General features: G+C 35.3%; 1 protein-coding gene across 3 annotated transcripts in view; it reads right to left on the bottom strand.

Annotated features, from left to right (window-relative positions):
• mcph1 (microcephalin 1) overlaps nucleotides 1–8,687 on the bottom strand; it is a 160,195-nt gene extending 151,508 nt beyond the window's left edge. The window contains exons 1-8 of one of the 3 annotated variants that reach the window (XM_077218072.1): nucleotides 8,565–8,677; nucleotides 8,307–8,320; nucleotides 8,080–8,132; nucleotides 5,375–5,466; nucleotides 5,174–5,292; nucleotides 3,442–3,529; nucleotides 3,229–3,340; nucleotides 2,994–3,125 (exon numbers count right to left, since the gene is read on the bottom strand). In XM_077218072.1, the coding sequence (XP_077074187.1) occupies nucleotides 2,994–3,125; nucleotides 3,229–3,340; nucleotides 3,442–3,529; nucleotides 5,174–5,292; nucleotides 5,375–5,466; nucleotides 8,080–8,104 (568 nt within the window). In that variant the 5' untranslated portion in view covers nucleotides 8,105–8,132; nucleotides 8,307–8,320; nucleotides 8,565–8,677. Of the gene's footprint in view, nucleotides 1–2,993; nucleotides 3,126–3,228; nucleotides 3,341–3,441; nucleotides 3,530–5,173; nucleotides 5,293–5,374; nucleotides 5,467–8,079; nucleotides 8,133–8,306; nucleotides 8,321–8,564 lie in introns of all 3 variants that reach the window. The other 2 variants (XM_077218062.1, XM_077218055.1) reach the window with 2 other exon arrangements.
• Between the last annotated feature and the right edge of the window lie 5,352 nt (nucleotides 8,688–14,039).

Here is a 14,039-nt window from a genome sequence, read left to right as displayed (position 1 = left end):
GAAAAAATACATTATTTAGTGGGGAACAAATAAGAGACAATAAGTGTAGCACTAAATCTGGTAAAACGTTACACATTGCTCTTTGTATTGTTGTAAAATACATTCATGAACAAGATAAAAATCAAAAAGATCAATTATTTTATATATAGTCTGCTATAAAATTAAGACATATGTTAAATGTATAGAACAGCTGTTTAATGAGGCAGCAACATATGATAAATAGGACAGAACAAAAAAGGCTATTAATAATCTTCTATTGCGCAAAAGTATCATGATATGATTATGAAAGACTCCAATACAGTGCGGCACAAAGCGCTTTGCGCATCCCGAGCGCAGAATGATGCGCTTGAAGCAATACAGTCAGAGCGCGCCGAGTCCGCATTGAAAAGTTCAAAGCACAAAGGAAAGGCATATCAATGCATAGTGTATTATACAGTATCTATCTATGCAATAGTTTATATTTTTCTTTTAACAGTTTTAAATTTCAGTTACTGTGCGTGTGAAGAAGAATTATAGTGCTCTCAAGTGTTGTGATCTAACAGACACACGGTAGAAACGAACATGTTTAAGGTACAGCAATACAGTTCAGCAAGATAGTCATTTTATGCGAAACCATTGAGCTTTATCTACAGATCAAATATAATAATATTAACATTGAATCATCTTGGAGAGTTTCATCGTTGACTGTCGTAACCGAACGCGACGCGCTGCTGAATGCTGAATGGAGAATGACTGACAGCCACAGCGGGGGGAAAAGTTTGTGAGAACTTGAATTTAATGACTTAAATATTAATTTCTATCTTACATTATACTAACTATAGTATGGCTTCAGAACACTTATAATATAGTGCACGAAAACCTTATGGTGCTTTATGCTTTTGTGGGACTTCACAATAACACAGAATAGTTTACGCAAAATATCGGATTTGGATCGGCCTCGTCTGACTGATACCCGATCCGGCGAAAATGGCTGAGTATCGGATCGGGACATCCCTAGTTATTACCTTAGTTTATGTACAATGAACTAACATGAATGATCAAGGTACAATTGTATTGCTCAAATATTATTACATGCAGTAAAAACGTATATTGCATAATGCATAGTTCATGAAAGCTAGCTAATACATCCTTGTTAACAAATGGGACTTGCAAAGTGTTACCTATGAAATTTACATAGGCTATGTTTCTAGGTTATAGCTAAAGAAACACACATTTGACCTGTAATATTTTAATGTTTAAATTATTTTCTGTAGTGTTTGTTATGTAGAAAATCTAATTTTAATATATTCATATTTATATATTTATTTAATTTAGCACATTTCAGTTCATCACTGTTTTACTTGGAGTGTTATGTTTGTTTCTAATCACAGTATCCATTTAAAAAAAATATCGGTCGAATAATCGGTTATCGGCACGTACGGTCAAACCTAAATATCGGTATCGGTAAAATCGACTGATAGTGGATTTTACAGATACCGATATTTAGGTTTGACCGTTAACCTGTTATTTAGTTACATTAACCGAATGTACCAAACATAAACTGGAATATTAATGTATAAACTAAACAGATATAAAAAAACATTTTTAAAAAAAAATTAAACCAGTTAATCATATCTCTCTCTGTATCTATCTTTCTATCTATATATCTATACACAGGTCATGCAGAATTTTTAGGCACATTGATTTTCTGATCAGTTTTTTCCAGGCACATTTTACCAATTCCAAACCACATTAATCTTAATAACTACTATTAATTTCATATGTAATAATTTATAAATGATATATAATTGTTCATTAAAGCTGGAAATGAAAAACGCCTTATATTCAAGTGTGCATAATTGTTAGGCACGTTTTCTTTTACAGATAAAATAAGCCAATTTTTTTTTTTTACTCAGACTGAAAAGTCAAAAATTATTAATGCCCATGAGAAGGATGCAATACCTTAACTTTAATACCTAGTATTGCATTAGTATGACCATTGGACAGTGAAATGCTCATTGGGTCAGACAAAAACAGGTGGAGAAGAAAAGACATGTTGGCTGCAAAAGAATTTTAGTCGGTGAAACAGAACAAAAACAGTCAATATTGTTTGTGTCTAAAATGTAAAACTTAATATTAAATAGGCTACTTGTTTATTGCTACAATGTAACATTTGCAATCGTGATAATATTCAGCAAAACAGCTCCCTTAGTCGTGTTATGTTACTTAACTATATCATATGTTAAAAATAAAAAACATATGTGCTGCACATAAAAACATATGTGCTGTTATGCTCATTTGTTTTGATTTCTCCACAAAAGTCTCTCACAAAGAGACAGTCACCACGAGCCTCAACGAGATGCTTCCCTAGGTATTTTTTGTCACTAAAGTTAAGCTACTTGTCTTTCACTTGTCCCGGACAAGCGTTAACGTCGGGCCGTGTTCATTCATGATTTTTTTTGTGCAGTTAAGCAAAACAGGTGATCCGTTCATGTTCGCTTGGCACTGTCGATTGCTTGAACTGATCTGTCGCGCAACTTTAGAGCGCCAAAAAAGATTGCGACGACCATGGTCTCCCTCCAGTCAAATTAGCCCATTTCCAATTATAATTGTGTTTACAGTGCTTGCAACTTCACCCCTCAACCTCAACTCATTGGATCAACACGATTCACATAAATTACATATTTTGATTCACAAAGGCGAATTTCGCTGAAAAGTGACTAGTTTTAAAGGTATGTATAATGAATACCCAGGATTAACTGTTAACCCAGGGTAAATTATAAGCAATGTGAAACAATAAGATAGCCCAAGATATACAAGATAGCCCAGTATTCTGTTGTGGTTTAGAATGACCCAGGGTTAAATATTTCAAATGTGAAAAGCCCTAAAATGAAAACCAGTGAATAGTGAATCAAATCAATTCACTGTCAACTCAAAGACTCACATCCCTAGAAAAATCACAAAATGATTAGTTCAGAAATTAAAAAAGTTCTCAAAAGGATTTGAGGAAATACCAGTGGGTGAGAGATGTTCACGTTGTGCTCTCATTTCTCTCAGTCGCTGAGCCATGCTGTCAGAGCGTTTTAAAGAGGGACTGTACACTATTCCACTTTCCTCATCAATAACGAATGGTGACGTGTCAGAACCTATTAAAAAAAAATCATAATTAAAAAAAGCATTAAAAAAAAACACAAATTTGTTGAAAGAAATAAACATGAAATTAATTAAACAAATTTATGCTTTCCTCACCAACAGGGGATGAGGAGATCATGTCTTCCATCATCTTGTTAATTTTTTTTTTCAGTCGCCTGTCATTCTCAGGGGTCTTTATAGGAAAGTCTCGAGGCTGCATGCAACGGTGCTGCAAAAACAAATCAAACTTATTATTTCATTTGTATTTTCCTAGATTTTTACAGCAACCAGTCAAAGTAAAAATAGATGCATGTTCTTTTGTTTTCTTACAGTTCTTTTATTCAGAAGATGAAGTTTGGATTCTTCATTCCGAGCAGGAAAAAGATCTTCGTCTACATGTTCGTTACTCTCTTTGCATCTGCAAACATATCATGAATGGAATTCGAAAGGCTCATGAAAATGAAACATTGAGATCTAGAGAAATCTAAAAGCCATCCAAAGAAATGCAACACAAAAAGGAAAGATCACTGATGGAGTCCGAGAAATAAAACTGGACCAGTGGCTAGTTGCATAAACTTAGCCACTATGTTAAGACTGTTTCTTAAGAACTAATTTGACCAACTAGCAATTAGTCAAGATGTAATCAGTCTTACTTTTTCATTCAAATTAGACTGATCTACTTTTTATATAACTGACTTTAAAAAGTTAGACCAGTCTTGAAGAAAATAATTAATAATTAGATGGCTAACTTTTAAGACTAGTCCAAGCGGTTAAACAACCAGCTCCAGAGAACATGCTGTCACTGCCATTAAAGGACAAGTTCGGTATTTTACACTTAAAGCCCTGTTTTATGATCGTTTCTGATGAAAAGGAACGGTTAAGATTGAAATTTGGAGAAATGCTGCTGTCCCGAGAATTTTCGGTTTATGTGTTAGCACCCCCCCCCCCCCAGCATCGGCTCCGATACTGCCATTTTTGCCAGATCGGGTATCGATCAGACGAGGCCGATCCAAATCCGATATTGTGCGTGCATACTATTCTGTGTTATTGTTAAGCCCCACAAAAGCACCAAAAAACATTATAATCACCATTAAGTTTTCTTGCACTATATTACAAGTGTTCTGAAGCCATTATAGTATAATGTGAGATAGAAATTAACATTTAAGTCATTAAATTCAAGATCACGTAAACTTTTCCCTCCGCTGCGGCTGTCAGTCATTCTTCATTCAGTATTCAGTGTTGCGTTTCGGTTACGACAGTCAACATGATGAAACCCTCTCCAAGATGATTCAATGTTACTATTATTATACTTGATCTGTAGATAAATGTCTATGGTTTCGCATAAAACAACTTTATCTTGTTGGACGTTAACTTAATCATGTTTCTACCGGGTGTCTGTTAGATCACAACACTAGAGTAGAGTCCACAATAATTCTTCTTCACGCACACAGTAACTAAAATTTAAAGCTGTTAAAATGAAAGGCTCAATAAACTATTGCATAGATAGATACTGTATAATACACTACGCATCAATATGTCTTTCGTTTGTGCTTTGAACTTTTCAATGCGGACTCTAAACATTTTTTTTCACTAAATGTTGAGATTTTATACAATTATTGTGGACTTATGATTCTTCTAGACTAAATTTTACTGCTGAATTATCCACAAATCTAGTTTATAAAAGCATTTTTGTCATAGATTATGCTCATATATTTTTTGGATTTGTTTTTCTTTATAATGAAGTTGTCTGTATTAAGTAAATTGAAATGAAATTTACGAAATTATATCTGATTTATGAACATTAGTTTAAATGTTATGCACTTTTTTACAGACAGTCATATTACTTCATTTCTTTGAATAAACAATTTAATGCTGTGCATTATTATTTGACTCATTGCACCCTCTTGTGGCCTTAAGGAGACAAGCCAAAAGCAGTTTTTCCTCTAAATGAAATTATGCTTTTTAAATTCAAATTCAGCCTTTTTGACAGCCCTACTGCTGGTTTTATTGAGATGTTGAGATGAACATCCAGAAGATTAATTGTGTGTGCTACACATTTTACCTGGCTACCCAGTGGACAGAAACAATCCTTACACCCATTTTCTGGGCCTTCTTCCATGTGGACGGGCGGCCATGTTTGAAGACTACATGGGTCACTTGTTTGTTGAGTGTCTTAGATACCTGTAATTTAAAATGTGGTCATTTATTTTATATTCTAATACAAATTTCATTTGTAACAGTAGACAAATGTAAAAGTTATCACCTCTGCACCCATGTCCAACAGCTGCTGGATGAAAGGATCAGAGTAATCCTCCATCCGGCTCGCAGACCACACATCAACATATGCCACCACGTCTTCAAAGGGAGAAATAGAACAGGGGATAAACAAATTCAAATACACAAAAAAAAATTTGTTTCATAATAATAATCAAGTTATGGCACCACTGGCAAATAATCTTCAAATGTTAAAACATGTATTTACATACAGGAATAAAGATCTTGGTATAATGTGTGGAGGTGTGGTTTATTGATAGCATATGATGGTATATGCTATCATAATCATACGATTGAAGGTATACAATCGTATACCTAATCATCCCCATATGTGACCCTGGACCACAAAACCAGTCGTAAGTCGTACGGGTATATTTTTAGCAATAGCCACCAATACATTGTATGGGTCAAAATTATCGATTTTTCTTTTATGCCAAAATCATTAGTATATTCAGTAAAGATCATGTTCCATGAAGATATTTTGTAAATTTCCTACCGTAAATATATATAAAATATATTTTTGTGAATGGATGCAGCAAAATCGCGCAAAAAAAAGTCAGAAAACACGCCTACCAACTTCACTCGCTGCTGTCCGCTCTTTGGGAATTACCCAATCAAGTTTGGTATCTATGTCAAGCTTAGATTTCCCCCTTTCGGGTTCATAACTCTCCACAACGTCATTAGAGCAGTAAGCCAATAGAGAGCGTTAAAACAAACCCTTCTCGTGTAAAAAAAAACTGTTTTCTTCTTAGCAACGGTCTGCTACAGCGCCTCTCATTGCCTGGCGACTTCTTCGCGTGCACAGTGTACACAATCCGCAATAGTCACGGTGCAAGCCATGGATTCTGAGATAGCGCGTTTGCTCAATTTCAACTTTAATGACAGCAAAAATTTAACGAACATAATAAATAAATGATTAGGAAGATGATACAGAATGTCTAGAGACTGGCTTGGCAAAGGAGGATGACCTGAAAGACGACGAATTCGATCAATGTGTGGAACAGTTTTGTAACCACACACACACACACACAAACCCACACCCACCCGCATATTCATACACACAAACAGACATGCACACACAGACAAAAAAACACATACGGGCATGTACGCATATTCATATTCATACACACAAACAAACACACACACACACACACACACACACACACACACACACACACACACACACACACACTTGCATTTAGTGGTGTGAAACTCATAATAGTGTAAATTTCATTTATTTCCTTTCATTAGTAATGCGTTGCTAAGGACTTCATTTGGAGAACTTTAAAGGCGATTTTCTCAATATTTCGATTTTTTGCCCCATCAGATTCCAGATTTTCAAAAGGTTGTATCTCAGCCAAATATTGCCATATCCTAACAAACCATAGATCAATGGAAAGCGTATTTATTCAGCTTTGATGTGATCTATAAATCTCAATTTAAATAAAATGACCCTTAAGACTGGTTTTGTTGTCCAGGGTCACATATATACTCATTGGCTTAATCACGGTCTCCTCTCCACCAGTAAGCTGGTGTATGGTGGGCGTTCTGGCGCGCTATGGCTGCCGTCGCATCATCCAGATGGATGCTGCACATTGGTGCTGGTTGAGGAGATTCCCTCTTCCATGTAAAGCACTTTGAGTACCCAGAAAAGCGCTATATAAATGTAACAAATTATTATTTATATTTCACACTTTTTGAGAGTTTGAAATCCCTTGAACAAGCTAAAGCAAAGCAGGTCAGTCAGTTAACTCTGATTTGATACAAAAAAAAAAAAAAATTCTGTAAAACCCGTAGCGTCTGGTTTGAGTTTAATTGATCAGGACATGCTTTACTTATTTTGAGTTGACGTTTTGCTAATTTTCAGCAATTAAGATTTTAACAAAGACATCAATCTGTCAATGAAAAACAAAGCATGGCGAGTTAAAGTCCAGCAACTCATACCCGCCTCATTTGCTTAACAAATTTATTAGAGCACCACCCAATGTGAAATTTGTGACACATCTGCCCTATACTAATAGTTTTAGGCATGACAAATATTATGTTATTTAGTTATTATGTGTGAATAAAGACTATTTAGTTGTTTCATTTTGTTAAATGACAACACAATTATTAGCTTTAAACAAAGTTTTTGACAGAATCCTAAAATATTTGTGTTTTCTCTTTATTATGACAGGTGGTCTAATGAGCGCACTATGCATATAAAATATTCAAATTAAAATGTTCAGATTTCAAACTGACACTCTGCTATGAGACCATGTTAAAAATGTGAACACAATTTGAATCCATGTTTTAAAATAAGAGCATCCTAGAGGACAGAAAATATCAGTAACACTTTACAACAAGGTTCTTAAGTTAACATTAGTTAATGTATTAACTAACATGAACTAACAACGATCAATACATTTGTTACAGTATTAATCTTTGTTAATAAATATCCAGCTGTTCATTGTTTGTTCATGTTACTTCACAGTGCATTAACTAACTTAATGTTAACAAATACAACCTTTGATTTTAATAATGTATTAGTAAATGTTGAAATTAATATTAACTAAGATTAATAAATGCTGAAGAAGTATTGTTCATTCTTAGTTCATGTAAAATAAGGTAGTTAACTAATGAATCTTATTGTAAAGTGTTACCAATATATCTCCTAATTGAAGAAATATCCATCAGTAACTAAATTAACGTTACCTTTGAGGAATGATGTGGAAGTCATGACTGATTCTAAAGGTGTCCTTCTAAAACTGCACAAAACAACAGAAAATAAAACATGAAAACTCAACATGGTGCAAGCAAAGCAGATAATAAGCATTAATGTTATAATATGCATTCAGTAAAGATTTTAACAAAGACATAAGTTATGCACAATCTGTCAATGAAAAACAAAGCATGGCGAGTTAAAGTCCAGCAACTCATACCCGCCTCATGAAGTCTAACTCAAGATGTCAGCACATGTCAAAAGAATGAATCAATTAAAGGGGGCAAATATCAAAGGTAATTCTAAAAACCAATCCGTAAATAACAAAACAGGAGCAAATGCAGAATTCTAACGTTACTAACTAACGTTAGATCACCCGTGGCGCAACTGTCCTATCAAACCAACATTTTCACATTTGTGGTGAGACGAAGAATGTAAAATGTTTAGTAGGAAACACAGGGCGCTGTTCATTGCTCACCTTGACTGAGGAACAACGCATCAACAATGCGAAATTGACTTTGTTTTTAATTAACCTCAATGTGCCGTTGACACACGTTGTTTTCATTTGACATTTCGCGGTAATGGTTCTTTTCCTTGTGTTGTTTTCTAACGGTTAAGCAAACCAGTTTCTGGGGCATTACCGCCACCTACTGAACTGGAGTGTAGTGATGTTACGTACAGTACATATGAAACAACAGTGCAATTGTTTTGTCACTGTTCAAACAGCAGTGCCTTTTGGTCTGACATGGTTGAATGGCTACTGTTGCATAAAATTTCAATTAATTTGATTGCTCAGTGATCTAAAAATTACATAACATTTGGTCTAATAATGGAAAACTGTAAAGATTCAGTTTTTACTAGTATTTTCATACTGGAGAAATTTATATCCATAAATGTAATTGCCTTAAAACAAAGCCTTTTTTTTTTTTCAAAAAGAATTTTGGTTTTACTGTAAATCCTTGAGAATTTTAAAATAGAAAAGTGGAGGAAGATTAAAATGACGAAATGTAATTTATCAGAACACCCTGATATAAGCTATTACTATTTTTATTAGAATATAAAAAAAATATTATTATTTCTCTTTCTATTTCCTTTTCCTTTTTATAGTGCTATGTTCTGAGTACAACGTTCATGGAACATCCTTACAATGGGCTACTTGAATTGTCACACTTACTCTGTAACTACATGAAACAAGAGGGTAACAAGCACCACTTAACCTGTAACTACATGGAATAAGAGTATATTTCCCAGTAGCTTATTTGCCTTGAAACATGTAAGCCCAAACTTACATACAGACTATTCTTCACTTTTGCTATAAAAAAAAATAAAAAATAAAAACTGTTTAAATGCCTAGATATGTACCCTGTAATTTTTTTAAAAACCTATGCAATATGTATTGGTACACCATTATTACAAAAAGGTATCCAGTTATATGTTCTCACTAAATTGCTCCCAAATGTAAGACTGTTGTATCATAATACTAGATTAAGAACCCTTTAGTTATATAATACTTACAGTATAAATAATTTCTATAAATTAGTTCTCTTGGTTGTTACCCCTTTATTCCCCAAACTTTACCCTTATACTTTGTAAGTACTTACACTATTACTGAAAGTTACACTGCAAATTCGTCTTAATTATGCAGTACTTTCCGGGCTGTAATCTAAAGCATTACCAAACAAGGTTCATGGAACATCCTTAAAATGTTATTTTTACTTGATGAACATTCTCATAACATTGAGAGAAAACATTCTTAGAACAACATTCTTGGAACGTCTTTATGATCTTATTAATATTTGCTAAATGTTTTTGAATGTTTGCATAAAATGTTTTGAGAACAATTATAAGGAAACATCCTGTGTTATTTGTCAAAGTCAAAGTACATTTTTTGTATAATGCTTTTCACAATACATATTGTTTCAAAGCAGCTTTACAGAAAATCAAGTTGTTATTATGTTTATTACATCTTATACCTTCATGCCTTATAGTCTCATTTAGCAGATTCCCAGCTTAGGGAACATTCTCAGAACTTTAGCTAGTGTTCTGAAAAGGTTCTTTCAATGTTATGTATAGTTTCTTCCAGTAATGTTAATGGACTACTTGCACAACTACTTCCGCGTTCTACTTAGTACATATCGGTAGTTCCCGGTTAGAGCGTTCAGCGCACCTACATACATGATAACGCAGATTATCACTACCTTTTATGGATGCCAATTAATTAAAACAATGAATAATGATGTCTGTATTAATTATCTTGAGCCTGCTGAAATGTTAAGCCTATATTTTCTTTCCAACTGTGCATTCTGAAAAAATAAATAGGCAAAATATCCTATTTATCCACTAACCTGCAGCAGTCCTATATGCTCGTCTTAATAACAGTGTTTTTCTCTTACTGATATTTCATACCTGTTGAGTTTACATTTTTTAGTTGAATTTGACAAATAAAAAGGATTGCCCCAAGGAGGGCTTAAAATCCGGACTGTCCGGCCAAAATCCGGACGTATGGCCACCCTAGTCAGTGCCTGTGCACGAGATTTTCTGTGAACGCACCCGTCTCATCAGCATCCATCAACACCATGAAGTATTTTGTTAGTGTTGTTTTGTTATTTTGGAGTAGATTTTTACGAAATTGATTACCCACCAATTAAACGTAAATAAACACCATCGTCTGTCTGAAACGCTACTATTACTGTATGGTATATAAGCGGCAGACATGGTCATTGTACATTGTTCTATTGCTTACGGTATATAATAGAGCTAACGTTAGTCAGATAGCACATACAATAACAGCAGCTTTACTACTGTTCTTACTCTCGTAAGAAAGATAGAGTAGCATTGATTCTTCCAAAAAGCCTAACTTTATCCCTTCATCTGGACATGTTTATCCACCTAACGTTACATTCACACGTATTTCAGTGCAAACAAAGCTAAAGAACCTGCCCAACAAGTGCTAACGTTAGCTATCCATACCAACTCATATGGGCAAACATACTTCGATTACTAACACAACACTAAGAAATAAAGTAACTGGTTGATAAAGCACAATTACCTGTCGAGAAGAAATGTTGCAAGCTCTGCATCCAGCTTGAACCCAATTAAATCTCTCCACCTTTCAAATGCCGATCCGATGTCGATCCTGGTTTTATTACGGGCACGATCGCTTTCTTTCTTTACTTCTTTCTTTTCAGCAGGTGTTCTCTTTTCCTGTGTTGTTTTGACCTCCTAGCTCTTGAGGTTAACCGAGGAATTGGAATCTTTTCCGCCATCACTCTTCCTTACTGCGAGAACTTCAGGCGTGTGCATGTGATTGTAACGTGCGCGAGGGGTGGCGTGTGCACGACCTGTGATTGACAGTCAGATCTCACACCCCCCTGCGCTGATTGGACCCGATGATCCGGGAGCGGTGGATTTTTCCAAAACAAATAACACGCTCCAGGTGGAGTTAGAAGCTCTGTTTTTTTTTTTCTAAAACCACTTTATTTATGTTGTTCTGTCGGATTATAATGTCGATTTCACTGAATATGATCAAAAAAATGTTGCCGGCGGCAGCTTTAAGCTTTGACTTAAAGCTGCACTCTGTAGTTTTTCCTCTTTGTCGCCATCTCTGTTCAAAATCTGAAATTGCAGTTATTCGCGGAATTATCAACTTTACGTGGGCTTTGCCTCGGCATGGCAATGTTTTGAGGAGAATGTGCGGCTGTCAGTAACCGCTCTGGTGTGGAAATTGGCATTCAGAATCACAGATTCTACTTTTTGGAAGTATGACCAACATAAGAATTTTCACCGGAAAATGTCATCTGAACTTCACATTCTGAAGTAACATCCACTTTTGTTCTGACCAACCAAGGGGAAAGAAGCATTGCAGTAAATCACGCTGATTAAATCAAACGATTGCCTATCATATCACGTCAAACCGTGCAATTTTTTTCATATCCGCCATCAAATTGATGTTTAATTAGGCTATATCAAGTGCTGTGAGAAAAGGCCATAAATCTACACCTCCAACATCCTCACAAGCAATATAGCCTACTAGCCGAGACACCTTCTTTATGTGTACAGATGTGACATAATGACGAAAAGACATGCTTGAATTTCCTGCGGACATCCACCAGTACCCTTGGAATTAAAAACACTATTACAAGCTTACCATTTTGAATCGAGCTAATGCAAGCAGATACAGTATTTTGAACACTGGCTGGTTATGCACTTGCTCAAATATTTATTTTGGATAATTTTTAACCCAAACAAGTTACGGACTGCAGCTTTAAGTGTAAAAAAATTCTTAGTAAAAAGTAAGACTTCTATAAGAGCAGGATTCATTCTTAGAATTCTACACACTTAAAGGAGTGGTTCACTTTAAAATGAAAATTAGCCCATGATTTACTCACCCTCAAGTGAGGTATATGACTTTCTTCTTTCAGATGAATACAATCGGAGTTATATTAATAAACACCCTGACGCTTCTGAGCTTTATAATGGAAATGGGTTGTAACCATTGCAACCATCAGTTTGAAGCTCTAAAGTGCATCCATCCATTATATAGGAACTCCTAACGGTCCCAGGGGGTGTTTAATAAAGGCTTTCTGAAGCAAAACGATGAGTTTATGTAAGAAATATATTTATATTTAAAACTTTATAAAATAAAATTACTAGATTCCGGCCAAACGAATACGGATTCGACTTAATGTAATGTATGCGACATACTGTGGATATTTACGCTACGCCATGACGCACTACGCTACTTCTGACGTCATAAGTTGCATAAGTTGCTCTTACGCAAGACTGCATATGGCCTTTTGGTCGGAAGCTAAAATTTTACTTTGTAACGTGTTAAATATGAATATTTTTCTTACACAAACTCATCGGTTTGCTTCAGAAGGCCAATATTTAACCCCCCGGAGTCGTCTGTGTGCACTTTTATAATGGATGGATGCACTTTTTTGAGCTTCAATCTGATGATTGCAATCCACTGCCATTATAAAGCTCGGAAGCATCAGGGTGTTTAATCATTTAATATAACTACGATTGTATTGGTCTGGAAGAAGAAAGTCATATATACCAAGGATGGCTTGAGGGTGAATAATGTACTGGATTGGCGTTCCTTTTCTAATGTTGTCAGTTGTCGGCTTGGGTCGAATATCCTTAACCACTCCCCTCCAACCATCAGTCTGCTAGAGCGAGGGATGGAGAGGAGGTGCGCCAAAGTAGACCACCGCCCTGTGGAAGCAATTTAATATGTTCTATGTGCATTTTCTTATATTCATAGTAATTCGATTAAGGTAGTAAAATGCACGAGGATTGCATGTGGAGTCCCATGATTCTCTGCTACATTGATGGAACAAAGAACTATTAACACTTATCTGTGTCTGTATGTGTATGACCTTGTATACGTGACTTGACAAAAAGTAATGTGTAACTCTGTATGACTGAGGCAAAAGGCCTTTTACACATTAGTAGTAGGATGCAACAATGTATTAGTTATGGGACATGTTTTCATGATGACTTAGAGGGAGTCAACTATAAAGAAGAAAGGATGCCCTCCCTTCTCTGTCATACTCTGCAGCCATTCTGTATGACTGTATGACTGCTGGCTTTTTCTTGCAAGGAAATAAATACCCTTTAAAGAAAATTGGTACATGTTTGTCTCTTATTCAGTGATGTAAAATTGTTTGCCTCCTCAGCCCTCTGTTCAATATTCCGTTTCCCTTGGAAACATCACAACATGAAGTTGGTTGCAACTTCTGGTTCACAGGGACTTTAAGAGAAAGGGTGTGGTTGACCTTGTTGCTGTCAATACGCTTACTATATAATTGGGGATAATTGAATAATAATTGGGGATTTTAACAAAGCAAATCTTTGCCGTGAACTACCAAAATACAGACAGCACGTTACATGTCCCACCAGAGACAGTAATATACTGGACCACTGTTACAGCACAATAAGGAATGCGTAT

The sequence above is a fragment of the Siphateles boraxobius genome, unplaced genomic scaffold (genome assembly GCF_051911475.1).
Source record: "Siphateles boraxobius isolate OS27281-9 unplaced genomic scaffold, OSU_SipBor_1 12, whole genome shotgun sequence".
Classification (NCBI taxonomy): domain Eukaryota; kingdom Metazoa; phylum Chordata; class Actinopteri; order Cypriniformes; family Leuciscidae; genus Siphateles; species Siphateles boraxobius.
This window is presented reverse-complemented; position numbering and strand designations above follow the sequence as displayed.